This window comes from Scleropages formosus, chromosome 12 (assembly GCF_900964775.1).
Source record: "Scleropages formosus chromosome 12, fSclFor1.1, whole genome shotgun sequence".
Taxonomy (NCBI): Eukaryota; Metazoa; Chordata; class Actinopteri; order Osteoglossiformes; family Osteoglossidae; genus Scleropages; species Scleropages formosus.
Genome location: NC_041817.1, coordinates 7,469,726 through 7,486,264, shown reverse-complemented (window position 1 = coordinate 7,486,264; position 16,539 = coordinate 7,469,726). Strand labels below are relative to the sequence as shown.

General features: G+C 41.5%; 1 protein-coding gene and 1 non-coding gene across 3 annotated transcripts; both read left to right on the top strand.

Annotated features, from left to right (window-relative positions):
* The first annotated feature begins 4,078 nt into the window (after positions 1-4,078).
* Positions 4,079-4,149, top strand: trnag-ccc (transfer RNA glycine (anticodon CCC)). The gene has a single exon. It is a non-coding gene; the product is annotated as a tRNA-Gly (tRNA).
* Positions 4,150-4,311: 162 nt separating this feature from the next.
* LOC108940343 (nucleolysin TIA-1-like) lies at positions 4,312-15,610 on the top strand. 2 transcript variants are annotated; one of them, XM_018762431.2, is made up of 12 exons: positions 4,312-4,583; positions 6,430-6,526; positions 6,931-7,029; positions 8,738-8,792; positions 8,902-8,989; positions 9,453-9,528; positions 10,183-10,291; positions 10,657-10,752; positions 12,195-12,279; positions 12,788-12,917; positions 13,030-13,181; positions 13,909-15,610. In XM_018762431.2, exons 1-12 carry the CDS (start codon positions 4,552-4,554, stop codon positions 14,048-14,050), a joined length of 1,161 nt encoding a protein of 386 aa, XP_018617947.1. In that variant the 5' UTR covers positions 4,312-4,551; the 3' UTR covers positions 14,051-15,610. The 2 variants fall into 2 exon arrangements, with proteins under 2 accessions (XP_018617947.1, XP_018617946.1); XM_018762430.2 differs by having other exon boundaries at positions 12,788-12,926.
* The last annotated feature ends 929 nt before the right edge of the window (positions 15,611-16,539 follow it).

Here is a 16,539-nt window from a genome sequence, read left to right as displayed (position 1 = left end):
ACACCATAAAATGTTTGTTTCTTAATGTTCCAACATTTGTTGTTGATCAAGGAATAAGAAGTTAGGAAACTCTTATTTCGTCTCTGGTTTTTTGTTCCTTTTCATCTGCGCTCTTTCAAAGGTGCGAAGCGGTGCTGTTTTTTGAAACGTAAAGGATGGCAGCAGTGTGAATGGGGAAGGTACCGGGGGCACCTTTAAATAAGGTCATTCAGAGGTCCCAGGGAAACTCCCCAGATTAAAAAAAATAAATAAATAAGATAAAATTAAAAAAAAAAAAAAAAAAAATTTCTTCCAGAAAGAAATGTTTTTGCAGGCTTGGCTCCCTGGTGTCTGTGGGGTGAAATTCCTTCAGCAATTGACAGACGCAACATGACAGAGAGAATCAGAGACAGACGGGATGTTAAAATCAGTCCTTTACAGAGTGTAAATAAATGTGTTTTACTTCCATTCACAGGTACTCGAACGAATTGTTTACAAATCCAGTTCTTTGTAAAGCACCCCGTGCACTGTGAATCTGTCATTGTTGGGTTCATTGTTGGGTTCATTTTTTTCAATTTTTTAGTTTTTTGAACACATTTGTTTGCATCTTGAGGGGAAGGTGGAAGGAGATAAGTTTGTACTGTACATTTTTTCTCAGCCTGATGGCAAAGTGAGAGATTAAATGGCTTCCTGATGCAATGACACGCAAAGCGGAAAAGAGCCAAACGGCCATTAGGCGGGGACAGGAAGAACCAGCTCAACATTTCCTCCCTTTTCTGCTTAATTTTACTTCCTCTCGTTTGAAATCATCTGTTTGAACATAGGCCTGTACCCACTCCAACTTACAGGCTCAGACAAACAGTCACATAAATAAAAAGGCAAATTACATAGCATTGCATTTCCATACACATAAATCAGCTACGGGCAAGGAAGTACACAGCAGAGCAAGATAACAAGGTCTCAGAATAAGACCATGTCTTTTAAATCATAAATCTGAATAGAGGAAACCAGAAATGTCTTCGCTGAGAATAAGACAATCTCAACCACTTGAGCCAAACCTGCTGAAAAAACAATATCTCCAACAATGTAACTGAATAATTTTCTGTGTCACAACTGATCCGCACCAAAATAATTTCTGTAATTATTACATTTTTCACACTGGTAGTGTTCAATGCTGCAGTTGAACCCAGTGCCTGGCACAGTTACCGTAGTACACACTCATGTCAAAGCTGTGAACACCAAAGTCAAAATGCTAAACTCGACTTCATCGGTTATTCCCACACACTTTGTGTGCACAAGGCCAAACTCGGCCATTACTAATTAATTTCCAAGAGATTGACTGTACACAAGTAAAATAAAAAAATAAATAAAACAAGTACTTGGTAACCACGGTGAAAAAGCACCGGTTGTGTAGTACACCATGTGTCGGATGGTTGTGCAGCAGATTAAATCATTTAAGACCAATTAAGCTTTTTTTAATCATTCAGTATTTTGCGGCATTATTTAAAGTATATTTTTTCACAGTCCAGAGTCGTGTATTTCTCCAGAGCCAGTGATTCTAAATTGCTCACAGCGTGTGACTTTGAGTGAATGAGTATGTATGTGCGTGTGGCTACTAAACCTGCCTTTAGGGTTAGGTGTTATCGATAGTGAGAGAATATTTTTGTGCTGTAGCAGCATAGTTTCCGAGTGAATATCGTACAGCACTGTACTGATGTGCACTTACTTCCAGCGTCAGTACAGTTCCAAATACAGTATACTGTATGTACTGTATGTACAGTGCATAATGCATAGAAACCAGAATGAAGTATCAACGCTGTTCATAACCCTGATAGGTCTTTGCCCTATATATATATATATATATACACACATACATTGTCTAAAACTGCTTGTCCCAAGCAGGGTCGCGGTAAGCCAGAGCTGGAATCTAACCTGGCAACACAGGGTGCAAGGCTGGAGGGGGAGGGGACACACCCAGGACGGGATGCCAGTCTATTGCAAGGCACCCCAAGCAGGACTTGAACCCCCTGGGCCAAACCTGCTGTACCACCACACCCCCTCCCTATATACTGTGCTCCATATTGTGGAAGTCTACGCAATGTATAATACCGTTTAGGGCTTCATTTTCTATGAAAATCTCTTGTTGTATTGAAAAGATTTATTTTAAAAAGTGATAAAAAATTTGGCTGCCATGAACAGACATAAAAATGTATAAAAAACTACTTTCAATCTGTATTAATACAGAGAGTTACAACAGATGTATGATGCTGATGGTGTATGGATGAGTGACCCATTGTAAGTAGTGTATCTAGCAGCATAAGTTACCTTGGTGAATAAGGTGTGTGGGTTCATAACACTACATAGTACCCATTGTAAGTCGCTTTGGAGAAAAGTGTCAGCTAAATAAATAAATGTAAATGATCATCATCAGTGTATCTAGTTAACATTTCAAGAACAAATACACTGGCTGTAACACCGATGCAGGAACTCTATGGCTCTCGGTTTTAGTCTCAGTTTGTCCGTGTTCTTTTTCAACATGATGTGTCTCAATATGGTTCTACAAATACAGCTACAGCGCTATGGGAACTAGCAACCAATTGTGAGAGACGCTCCACGCATTGGGGCAGAACATCCATCCATCCATCGTCTGCAACCGCTTGTCCCGAGCGGGGTCGCGGCGAGCCGGAGCCTAACCCGGCAACACAGGGCGCAAGGCCGGAGGGGGAGGGGACACACCCAGGACAGGACACCAGTCCACTGCAAGGCACCCTAAGCAGGGCTCGAACCCCAGACTGGGGCAGAACAGTGACAATTAAATCTGCAAAGAGTTCACGAAAATGACGCTGCTCCTACTCCACAGCGAACACACAGGCCTTCAGTCAGGATTCTATAGGTACATGACAAGGTGTCCATGAGAGTTTACCTGTGGGTATACAAAGGCTGGTTGCCATGGCAACCTGGGAGTCCAGCTTCTCACACACAGTATGTTTCACTGTAATCTGCCTCGTGAGCCACCAGTGTCAAACAGGGCTGGGGGGATGAGTACCACCCCATCATCACTTCCTGTGTGGCCTGCATATTCTGGGTATGCAGAAGGTCCAGGACTTACGCAGATGACCACACCTTTCATAAAATAGAGTATCTTCATGTTACGTTACATGTTATTCGTGTTACGTCATTCTCAGGACTATCATGTCCAACAAAGATAACTTGAATATTCAGCTGCAGGTGGTGCAGCGGCTAGGCCTTATTCTTCCCCTCGATAGATGTGAGTTCAAATCCTCTCTCCTGCTCAGTTACTGTTGATCAAGGTACTTAGTTATTTTTTTGTTTTGTTGGTTTTTTGTCAAGGGGGTGCGGTGGCGCAGTGGCGCAGTGGGTTGGACCACGGTCCTGCTTTCCGGTGGGTCTGGGGTTTGAGTCCCGCTTGGGGTGCCTTGCGATGGACTGGCGTCCCGTCCTGGGTGTGTTCCCTCCCCCTCTGGCCCTATGCCCTGTGTTACCGGGTAGGCTCTGGTTCCCTGTGACCCTGTATGGGACAAGCGGTTCTGAAAATGTGTGTGTGTGTGTGTGTGTGTGTGTGTGTGTGTGTGTGTGTGTGTGGTTTTTTGTCCATCATGTGCACATGTATGGGAAGTTGATCACTGGGCTGACCTATGATTTCAGTACCTGGTACAGTGTCGCCCTCATTAGGTCTCGGTTTGAAACAACAACTGTATTCCTGCCCAAAGAGACTCAAAGTTACAGCTTGGGAAGAAATCAGTAACAGAGAGGTTAGGAGGTTAAAATTACACGCCGGATATCAGGCAAGAACGTTGAACGTGTTTAAAGCGAGTGTTTAATGACGTCACGGTTGCGCGTGTTGCTCCCTTGTCACGTGAGAAAGGAGCCGCGTGAGGAGCAGTAGAAACAGGACTCACTCGTCTCCCTAGGTGAATGACCGTAAACATGGCCCCAGGTGCTCAGGAGCAGTCGTAATAAGAGCATAAAGTATGAAAATAAAATTCAATGCCTTCACTTGAACAAATTGTAAAAAGACTGTAGAGAACAAATGTAACACATAGGGGTATTAGGAATTAATGCCAGCAACGCATTCGAAGCGCCGCTGGTGTAGTGGTATCATGCAAGATTCCCATTCTTGCGACCCGGGTTCGATTCCCGGGCGGCGCATAAGTTTTTCTTTTTTTTAAAAAATGGGTAAAACTATTCCTATTTGTATATATTTATACAAATGTCACAAAATATATGTCAGTGTCATTCGCTGACATCCCCCGTTCAGCGATCTCCGAACGGGTATTCATGCCTGCGGCCAGTCCCAGTGCGCATGCGCAACCAGATATCCGTCCGCCATCTTGTGTTGCCTGCCTATTGTTCGCGTTCGGAAAAAAAAAAAGCAACCAGTGACAGGCGCATCTAGATTAATGTGTTTCGAAGCTTGTTCAGTCAGACCACTGAAGAGCAACGAGAAAATATCATAAGGACGATAGTTGTGGTTATTTAGCTTTAAACTGGACTCGGTCGGATTTCTGCCCCAGGCTTGAGTTGCAGTTGCTCTGGTTATTCAAGGTAGCGATGATGATGGACGACGAGCAGGCGAAGACGCTGTGAGTATGATAGTAGTTGTCCGGACTCCGGCGGCCCTTCACCGTGTCGTCGGAGAGCGGTGCGGGCCGCTTACATACATAGTCAGACCAGGGTGTTCGTGTGTTGTGTTTCTTTGTGAACGGGTTCCGTTGACACGCAGTCCGAGTTCAAACTCAACTGGGCTCCGCCGGAATCGTGTGAGCGGGAGGCCGGAGCTCCTGACACTCGTCCAGAACATTCACTGGTGGTTAATACTCGTTAAGTAACAGTTTATGACACTTGTTAACACTGGTTAACAGTCTATAACTCGTTAAGTTAACGCTGAACAGTGACACTCGTTACTAGTAGTACTTGTGGATCTGAAACTGAACGGAATCCAGAGTTAAAATCTGTATTTATTGACACATTTTCCCTCCGTTCTCTGTCCGTTCTGGCGAAACACCTCCATCCATCCGGGGTACTACAGTAGTAAACAGGACTGCGGGTCCTCACTGCTTCCCCTAACAGTATAAGACAAGCGCTCTAAGTGCTACGCCACCTGCTGGCCAATGACTGAAACTGTAACTCCTCCCCAATGGTAATACTGGCTCTGATTATGTCTTTAAAGCAATATAGTTGGGACTTTTCAGCCACCTTCTTAGTTCCTCGTAAATGTAAAGTTTCTCTTTAAATGGGACAGTTGGTAGAGTGGTGGTTAGAGCTGCTTCCTGTAGACCCAAAGGTGACAGGTTTGATCTCTGGCTGTAGTACCCTTGAGCAAGGTACTTACCCTGAATTGCTCCAGTAAGATTACCTAGCTGTAGAAATGGGTAAATAACTGTAATCATTGTAACCTTTACTGTGTGTTGCTTTGGAGAAAAGTGTCTGCTGAATGAATAAATGCACATAATCACCTTTTGAGAGAACAGCTTGTAAATGTACATTATTTTTAGTTAGTTCGCTGATGTTTTTCCCGAGTGATTTAAAATGACTTGCATAGTTATACAGCTGTGGATTTCTTTTTTTACTGTATCGGTTCAGTTTAAGTGTCTTGCTCAAGGGTACTGTAGCAAGAGCTGGGATTCGAACCCGGTGTCCTTTGAGCGCAAGGCGGCAGCCGCTAGACTTGGAATCCTCTGTAGTCGGGGGCAACGGGGCAGATCTGGACACACGTGGACTGGTGTCTACACACTGCCGCACTTCCTCACTTCTTTGGAAAGGGTTTGAAAGTCATTCGTTTAATGTGATGTATCTTTTGCTCTTTCTACTGGTGTTTTCTTTATGGCTGATTTGTTACCTTATATTTCCATTGAGGAATTCATAACACGTGTGGTGTAAGATGCCTTTCCATACATGGTTCTGTTTGACTGCGTGCTCACTGGTGCGATGGTAAAGTAAACCACAAAGTTCAATGAGTTGGGGTTTGGTGGCACAGCTGGAGTGTCCTTTCTCTGTTTGAGTGGTTGTCCTCTTCACGGGCTTGGGGTATTAGCTGGTTTTGAAGGAATTGGGCAATATTCCCGTTTTCTGGTGCAGCAGTTAAGAGCTGCCACCTTGCACTTGAAGCACCCGGGTTCAAATCCCACCTTTCTGCTATAATACCCTTTTCCCTGTATAAATGGGGAAAATAACTGTCGATCGCATTGGAGAACAGCATGAGATAGATGAATAAATAAAAATATCCCCGTCGTCTTTGACGATCTAAAGATATCTTGCTGAGGAAAAAGAGAAACGACGGTTTGTTTTCATCTCGTCATACTGTTTGAAAATGTCTCAAGCTCTCAGGATATTACCCAGCTTGTGGACTGTATCAGTCCAAAGTTTTTACGCTGTGCTGTTGACATGTGGCTGTGTACTGACATCTGACCTTTGACCCCTGCGCTGCAGGTACGTGGGGAACTTGTCCAGGGATGTGACCGAAGCACTTATCCTGCAGCTCTTCAGCCAGATCGGTCCCTGCAAGAGCTGCAAAATGATACTAGATGTGAGTGGTTCTTTTCCGCTGTTACAACAAAATGCTTTCAGTATTAACATTTTGCATTACGAAAGGTTCAGTCGTGAGTCATTCTGGTACCTGCACCCTCTTCCATCTTGCACGTTCACTTTTCTCGGATTACTGAGTCTCTCCACTATTGTGCATTCCAGTTATTAATGCCATGTGCTGACAGCTACCACACTTAGCTACTTGGCAGTCAGATTTATCCAAAACAACTTTCGTAACTTTTGGCTCGACCCATTTCTGTTGTTGGCTGGACCAGGTCATGTTCAATGGTTTGCTCAGGGATAAAACTTAAACCTTTAAGTTTTAAACCTTGCACCCTTTAATGCTTTTTTTCACGTGGTCCTGCGAAAGGGTCCACTGTTAACTGTCCTGTTTCACACTTCCAGACAGCGGGCAACGACCCATACTGCTTTGTGGAGTTCTACGAGCACAGGCATGCCGCTGCTGCCCTGGCTGCTATGAACGGGCGTAAAATAATGGGTAAGGTAAGCTATCGTATCTACAGGGTGAGTTGGGGCGTTTGGGGACAGCAGCGGCGAACAACACGGGTTTGAACCTGTCGCACTTTTGGCAGTATGTTGTAATATTTGCATGGAAAGCAGGCCTCACATTTATTTATTTATTTATTTAGCTGACTCATTTTGACAAAGTGACGTGCAGTGTTAAGCTTATAGAGCTGGGTAATTTTTACTGGAGCAATTTTAGGCTAAGTTTATTGTTCAGTGGTACAACAGCTTGAAGTGGGATTTGAACCTGCAACCCTTGGGTCTGAAGGCAGCAGTTCTAACCACTATATTACCATCTGACCGTAAAGGTGATCTTTCGCCAGTGATGGGGTTGAAAGCAGAACACGGTGTTTTAATATAAATGAAGCATATTTTTCTCTTTGGAGGTCGGGCTGAAAAAGTGGTGTGCTCCAAATCTTTACTTAGCTGTAGGTACAATTTACCTAGTTATAAGTTAAGCACCTTAGTCCCTGATATTACCTACAGGTAAGTTGCCTGTTTGAGGTCTTAACATGTTTCTCATAGTTTTAATTGGTTCAAAATGAACCATAATAGCATCTAAAAGAAAACTCATGACAGTCTGCAAGGTTTTAACATGATTTATCCAGCAACATTGTATCATAGTAAATATTTCATATGTGTTTTGGTACTTCCTCTGGAGGGTACTGGGTAAAGTTTCTCATGCCAGCACTGCCTTGATTTTCCATCAGAATTAGACCGCTGCACTTTGGCAAGTGATTTCTTATTGATAATATGGAAAATTGTATAGTCACGAAGTTGTAATATGCAGGTATAACATTTTTGTGATTGATTTTTATAAGCAAGCACAGATTTACTCAGTCTCTCCTTACGTGGAATGTTTTGATTGGCTGGTGAGTTTACTCAGTAAATCAGAAAGCGCACTTTATCATTTCAGGCTATGCAGATTTTCATTTGCATACACACATGACATGTATCTGTTACCTGGGGGGAGTTTCTGTTAATAAGCCTGTTACGCTTAACACGCTTAAATATACTGTCAGTTGAATTCGCTAAGCGGTTAACCATGTGTCCTAACTCCTCATTTTAGTTCACTTGTTTCATCATATGCCCCTCCATACATTGAATTTATCAGATATTTTAGTTATAATTCACTGGAGTTTATAAAGGGACTGAAAGTGTTTGTGTATTTATAATATTTGTATTGACATCACTCACTTCATGAAATTCTCATTTTGTTTTTCTAAACTTGCATTTGTGACAGAGGAGCTTTAACTTGTGTTCTTATTTGTTTCTGATCTTATGCTTTAAGCATTATTTGTACCTTGCAAAACCTACACATTAAAAATGAGCAAGATTTAAACTCAACACAAATATATTCAGTACAAATATTTTATCCTCAACAGGTAATGAAGGACCATTTGAGGAGTTATACAAGTTCATAATTTCACTCGTTTGTAAGTCACTTGTTATTTAGACCTTTTTACTTACTAGAAATATATATATTTTGGAAATATTTCTTTATCCCACCCTACAGTTGAGTGTGATCGGGTCTCCCTGCTTTTGGTTTTTTCTTACCCCTTTTCGTCACTGAACTCGGACGCTTGCATTATGCAGTAGGAGGTTTGCTTTATGGTGCGGTAGTCGGCCTCCCTGTTCTTAAAAAAAGATCTTTATATCTCCCCTCTTGTGTCTCTGTCTTCTCTAGGAGGTTAAAGTTAACTGGGCCACAACTCCAAGCAGCCAAAAAAAGGACACAAGCAGTAAGTATTTTGCTCCATTTGGTAACTGGAAACCCTTCAGACTGTTCCAAAAGGTCTTTTTCAGAAATTATCTAAAAAAAAAACTATGTATACTGTGTATCATCATCAGATCATTTCCACGTCTTTGTTGGAGACCTGAGTCCAGAAATTACTACGGAGGACATAAAAGCTGCCTTTGCGCCCTTTGGCAGAACTTCGTAAGTGTTTGTCAGAGACTGCTCCGAATGCCGTGAGATTAGTCATCCATCAGAACACCTGCCAACTGATGTCTGATTTCTGCACTGATCGGGGAATGTGAATTTCAGGGATTCAAGAACACGGTGTCCTTAGCATCTCTTGCTCAACAGATTTAGCCACAAAGCTGAGATGTTGTGACTTTTTTTGATGTCAGTACTACTGTAGCACTATTGTGCTTAAAGTTTAGTGGTAAGAGTTATAAAGCCAGAAAAGCAGTGTAAATAAATGCAAAGTTTCAGGTTTTACATTTTGGTAGAGGGGCTGCCCTACTACGTGTGACAGTCTGTCACTCACATTTTGTCTTGGGTTTTGACGGTGTTAAGCTTTACAGCTTCTTAAGTGTGAAAAAGGTCAGGGTACCCGTGCAATTCGTTGGATCACTGCCTTTTTGCCTCAGCTGAACAGATGGCTGCTTTTCTGCAGGGACGCACGTGTGGTGAAGGATATGGTGACGGGGAAGTCCAAAGGCTACGGCTTTGTCTCTTTTTTCAACAAATGGGTATGTGTCTCATTTGGTCCTCTTCATCATCCCAAGTTGTCGTGGTCTTGGAAAGTGTCGTACAGTGTTTGTCAGATTGTTTTAATATTTAATTTGCAACCAGCGGGAGCTTTGTGACCCCGTTTTGAGGGTTTGCTTATTGTTTAATTCAACTGCCTTGGGAAATCTTGGCTTACGAAATTCAGGATTGTGTTGGGATAAATTTCAGCTTTGTAATGTGGTTTGCAAACATCGCTGTCATTTTCTTTGCAGCAGCCTTAACCTTTCATTTTTAAATTTACATTTATTTATTTAGCAGACACTTTTCTCCGAAGCGACTTCCAATGAACTCTATGTAGTGTTATCAGCCCACACACCTCATTCACCAAGGTGACTTACACTGCTAGATACACTACTTACAATGGTTCACTCATCCATACATCAGTGGAACACACTCTCTCTCTCTCTGTCACTCACACACTATGGGTGAACCTGAACAGCATATTTTTAATGAAATTAAAAACATTGTTAAATGCATACATTGGTCTTACCCCTGTTCCTGCTGTATTATATTTGACAGGCACCTTTTGAATTTCGTTTTAAAAAAAGTTGGGTTTAACACAAGTTAATTGGGCATGGCAATGATGAGCGGAAGTTGCTGTGGATTTCTTGCAGGATGCGGAGAATGCTATTCAGCAGATGGGAGGCCAGTGGCTGGGAGGCAGGCAGATCAGGACTAACTGGGCCACAAGGAAGCCCTCTGTTCCAAAGACCACCTCTGAAGGTAAGCGTTGACCACAGTCTTGGGAATAATGGCCGTAAAAATAAAATGGCATCCTGCTTTCCAGAGGAAGAGAGGAACCACTGTCCTTCTGTCACCTCTGATCTGACATTGTGCTCCATGATAGTGCTGAGAGCACGGTACGATGATGAACCGTATGAATTAAGATGGGTTTGTGGGCTCGCTCTTCAGGACAATTTTTACAACTGATCCTCACCATATTTGAAAATCAGGATGGACAGGTATAAGCCTGTGTAGCTGTATTCTACTTGGTTACAAAAGCTTAACACAATTTCCTGTATGATGAGCGCTTCTGTTTTCAGCTATGCATAAATAATACATTAATATATTTCTTGTTTCTCTTACAGTGAACACAAAGCACCTGACCTTCGATGAGGTGGTGAACCAGTCCAGCCCCAGTAACTGTACTGTGTACTGTGGTGGTGTCGCATCTGGCCTCACAGGTCAGCCTTGTCTTGTATTTTCGTCTTTCCGGGCTGATTTTTGGGATGACCCAAAGGGCTACAATTTGCTGGCATGTCACTTGCCTGTTGATGATATGCAAGGTTGATGAGCTTTGATAAAATATCGTAATCAATATGTTAATTAACAGTAACAACCTCTCACACTTAGCTTCACACTTAGCATTATGCCACTGTTTTGGCTGCTTTATTGCATAGTTTGGCTACATTCTCACTATTTATTGAACTAGTTGTGATCACCGTATAATATTTTTAAGCGATAGTGATCCCAATAAATAACTGCATAGGTAACAGCTGTTATCCAATATAGTGTAATGTTTTGCATTTTTAAAGGCAATCTTTGTGATGAAAAGCAAATTACGATTAAAGAAAACAATTGTGTCCACAGTAATTCCTTTAACTGCGGATCGGTCACAAAAATCATAGGAAATGAAAGTAATGAAGTTAATTAAACATGCTGATAGCTGGTGGCTACAATGAGGATAATATTATAGAAACGAGCGAAAAGAATTGCAGAGAATGAATAGCTCAGCAATTAGATTTATTACTCATCCAATGAACCATTGGATAAACTGAAATATTGCAATTCCACTGTAGAAGGCAACAGCACAAAACAGAAGTAGAATGTCTTCTCCGTTTACCAACACGTTGTAAGGCTGGAACTCATTTTGTTTATTTGCTTATAATTACCCATGAGTAGCAATAAAAATTTAATAATAGATATGTCCTAAAATGTATTCTTTTTAGGTTTTACAAAAAACTTTCATATCATTTTAATAAATAAATTACTATAATTTAAAATGAAAATTGACTTAACTGAAAATGAAAATGCATTCTCTCATTCAGTCTCCAATTGCTGACCAGCTCATGCCCTAAGAATGTGTTTGTCGTCTCGCCTTTTCACTATTATTATTATTATTATTATTGTTGTTGTTATACTATTATTTCCACTTCAATCTCCATGGTAACACTGCACCTCTTCTGGCACTGTTAGAATTAAAGAGATTCACAGACACCAGGTATGTGTTGCACACATGGTCAAAGTGAGTAAATTAAGGTGGTCCAATGCAGCTGTTCTGTTTTTGTAAGCTTTACTAACACCTGTCAGCTTCTGCTTAATGAATAAATGTAAATGCAGTTAATGTTTGCTCCCTGATGAACAGAATTTAAAAAAAAAAGTAATGCAATGGAAAAATATACTGAAAAATGTTTCTACCTCTGAAAGTTCGTAACTCGACCATTTGTAACTGGAGGAGCTGGTGTATTTACTTCTGAACATATTTTTTCTATCAGCCATGGTCTTCTCACCAATACAGTTGTAAATAAATTAATTAGAAGTGTGCATTACTTGTTAGTGTTCTGCAAGCATTCCTTCATGAGTATATGCTAGATTGTGCTAAACGTTTTATATCTTTGTGTTTTAGAACAACTGATGAGACAGACCTTCTCCCCATTTGGTCAAATTCTGGAGATCCGAGTGTTTCCGGAAAAAGGATATTCTTTTGTGAGGTATGCCTTACTTTCAGTTTCCAAATTTCTTTTGCTTTCTCCCTGAACATTTTAAGATTTGTTGGACATTGTTTAAACTGCCTTCACCACGGACTTATCTGCTGTAGTGGGCTCAAGAGATCATGAGCTCTTTTTAAAAATACGTTATATTTACATTAATTTATGTAGTAGACGCATTTCTCCAAAGCGACGTACATCTCACATTTACATTTGATTTAGGTTATAATTCGAAAAGGGTTTTTAGAACGATCCAAAGGGATGCGATTCATTCAAATTACCTGCATCTCTAATGCCTTGCAAGAAATGTAGTATAACAACATTGCCAGGTGTCATTCAGATCTGTGATTCTAGTGCAGTAGTGTAGAATGTGTGCTGCTTGCAAACTGGACTGTACTTCATTCTAATAAGAGATGCTGTTGGATGGGATAGTTGCATCAACGCAGTAGTGATGCCTGTTTGTGTTATGTAAAAAGAATGGCACGTGTCATGCGGACTCTTCTCTGTGCAGGTTTAATTCCCACGAAGGGGCAGCCCATGCCATTGTCTCTGTGAATGGCACCACCATAGAGGGTCATGTGGTGAAGTGTTACTGGGGGAAGGAGACACCAGACATGATGAGTCCCCTGCATCAAGTGCAGGTTCCCCCAGTATGAAACAGCATTCTGCTTCAGCCAAACATGTTTTACAGCAGATAGTGCTGCGTGTGCTTTTCATGACAACTCACATGGGCTTGCACCCTTTACTCTGCAGCAGAACAAGGTGGGCTTCGCAACCCAGCCCTATGGCCAGTGGGGCCAGTGGTACAGCAGCACTCAGCAGGTGGGGCAGTACGTGCCCAACGGCTGGCAGCAGGTGCCCACCTATGGGGTTTACGGCCAGGCCTGGAACCAGCAGGGCTTTAAGTAAGTGCCTGGGTTCTTCTAGACTCCTTAGTGAAGCTGGAGTATTTTTCAGGGGTTTTTTTTTTGTGTTGCATAATGAGACTCTTACAGCTTTCCTCTGTCCTGAACCTCAGCCTTCCTGAGTTTGTTCCATCCTAAACGCAAAGACTGATTCTCAGTATGTAGCAGTAGTGCTGGCGCCTCTGGCCGTGACTTGTGAACATGTGGAAGAGTCTCTAACAGCCAGGCCCCACTTTTTTCCCCCTAGCGAGAGTAGCATAAGGGCTCTCACTGGACACACTGTGCTCGATTTTGCTTGATCCCTGTGACTTGAGAGAGAAATTTCATTGCAGGAAGTGTATCACTACAGAACAGGTATAATGTAGTTATATGTTATCTATGCTTTTACTTGGCTTTGAAGAGAAAAAGGTTTCATTCAAAGGGGTCTCAAACTTATGCGAGGAATCCAGAAAATCTGTTCAGAACTATAAATATGTAGTTTACTTGCAGTATAAGCTTTCTGCTGTGCTAGTGTCACAGACACATTGAAGGTTTCGATTTTGTTTGGGGGATTTTGGAGGAAGTATTTTATAACCCACACTCGGAACATCCTCTATGGTTTGAAACTAATTTCATTGCATCTGTTATTTTGTTGGTTTCAGGTCTTTGCTGTTGATGCTGTGATGTAGTATATGGTGGCCGGTAACATACTGATGTGTGTGTCTGTGTCCCTCTTCTCAATTTGCAGCCACGTACAACCAGGTGCCGGCTGGACAAGTGTTGGTGCAGTTGCTAACGGAGGCTTGGTGGAGCCACCCCAGACTCTAAACGGGAGCATGCTGGCGAACCCGGCCAGTCTGGCAGGCACGGGCTACCTCACCCACTGTTAGGGTGGACACTGGCATCAGGGTCCCACAGGGATTTGTATATAACCTCTTCAATCCGTAACAGATACGTGACCCTTACGGGGTGGGTGCAGGCGATAGATTTGACCTCTGAGCCCTAATTTTTCTTACAAATATTGGGGGGGGGGGGGATGGTAGTAAACCTATTATACCTCTGGCCCTGGAGGACTGGAGTTACCCAGTCTGTGAATAGACCCTTAAGGTGTTTGGCCTGGTGTCAGACCGATTTATACAGGAAATGGACTATGCCATTTTTGATTTGCCATAGATAAATAAAATATAATTGTGATTTTTTTTTTTGTTAGTTTACAGTGATTTAAACTGCTACAGTTTTTTTTACTGTCCATATCAGTTTTAATGTATCCATATGTTGACATCATTCATATGATAGGCTTTTTATTTTTAAAAATTCAAATCAATGTCTTTTTCTTACATTTAACTAAACCAATTGCAGGGATTACTGCCACTGTTTTCCTATTTTAAGGCAGAAAAATATTGCACAGTACTATTGTATTTTCATCATTTTGTTTTTAGTAGGTTTTTCTTTTTGCATTCCACATTTTCCTTAACATTTCGGAGGGCTAAAAGTATACTGTTCCAAGTGTAAATAATGAGTCAGCATCAGATGTTTCAAGTGCTGTTTAAAGAAACAGTGCAAATATTTGCTATGACAGCTTGCTTGCTTGCTTTTTTGGTATTTAAAATTAGTACATTTTGTCATTAGCAGCTGTGTTCAATGCTGAACCATGAGGAGTTTGGGATTGTGCAACTTTCTTGATTCTTTCTGAGGAAAAGACTGCTTTGCCATGAGTGCAAAGTAATCAGAAGAATGACTGCCTTTTAGAAATTATTCTCTGTATAAAACACACCTTTTTTTTTTATTAATGAAGTAGCAGTGTTAGTATTTTTCTAAAAGACCTAAATAGCAAAAGAACTTTGAACTGCTGCCCCTTTAGAGGTGCGCTCAGTTGGACAACGCACTGTGTTGCCTTATTTTGAGTTTGTTGTATCTCAACCCGTCATTATGAACAATAGGCAGTGCCTATGGACGTTTTCAGACCTTGTTTAGAAAGAGGGTGTCTTTTTGGGGTTTTGATAATGTGAATCTGACGTGTTCTTGCTTTGTCCGATTCTAAATGCCAATGCATTATAAACAATGCTGCCTGTCATTACTCTTGTCTTGTAACTTTTTTAAAATTGTATCAATATACACCCGTTTTCTATACCACAGATTTTAAAATCCCTGCTTTTGTCAGTGCAGCTTACTTAGGTCACAAAGGATGATGTGCAATTTGGTGAAATCACAAAAGAAGAATAGTGATCCCATACTTTTATCATATACATGTTCTTAAAGGAGAGCAGCCATATTAACACCCCCTCCCTGCCAAACACCATGTGAGCTGCAGTTTAATGTTGGAGTGAAAGGGTTGGCAGCGTGTGTTGCAAGACCACACACTGTGCCTTGAAGACACCCAGCTGGACAGAGGTCTTTCTGGACAGATGAAAGGACATTTGGAAAGGGCTCCCCCCCCCCAATCAAAATTTGAGAACACGAGTGAAGCCCTGATGCATAACTAAATGATTCCCTGGGCATCTGGGCAGCTTTGAAAAGTAATTTTTTAAACAGGCAATGGCAGCTCAATAATGCAGTGTTATGAAAGCAGTTAAATCTGGCTTTGGTTATTTTGTTTCTCATGCCATTGCTCAAACCCATTGCTTCAGGATAAAATCGTGGTTGACATTGTTAATACGATGTTGAAAAGGTACGCTTACTCCAGCATTTAAAGTGGAACAAGGTTTGTATGGTCTTTGGAACCCACTGAAGGCACATTTCAGTAATGGGTATTTAAATATATAAGTATCCTGTAACAATGTTTTACCGCAGTTTCACCAGGATATCTGCCAGTACTGGTTTGTGCTGGTCTGTCTCCAAAATGTTTTGGGAAATCATCATTTCGTTGCCAGACATTTTGGTTTCTTCAGCCACTGCAGTATCAACACTTTTTACTTTTACTAACGTATGTTTGTAAAGAAGAAGTGTACTCTTAAATGTTACATTTCTTATACCCTATTCTTGTTACTTTTACATTTGTCCCATGTAATGAATGTTTCAACTTTTCGGCTGTTAAACTGAGTCACTTACTTCAACCCAGTAGCACTCATGTCATTTGACTATTGCATGTTGTGTAATCAACTTAACATGAGCAGTGTATTAATACCATGATGGGTTAATATTTCTCTGTGCAATGAGGCCAGCCGGAGGTTGGTATTGGGTTTTGTCCTGCTTTGATTGACAACCTGAACTGAAATATGTTTAGCAAGTTGTTTTTCCCCCCCCATATTTTGAGAATTGAATTTAATTAATTAAGCAGGTCTTAATTGTTTGAGTTATTTGTTCACTCACTTCTATTCATTTTTGGCCTATAGACTCTGTGTCAAGCTTTGGTGCACGGTTTGAATTGTGTGCTAGCTCT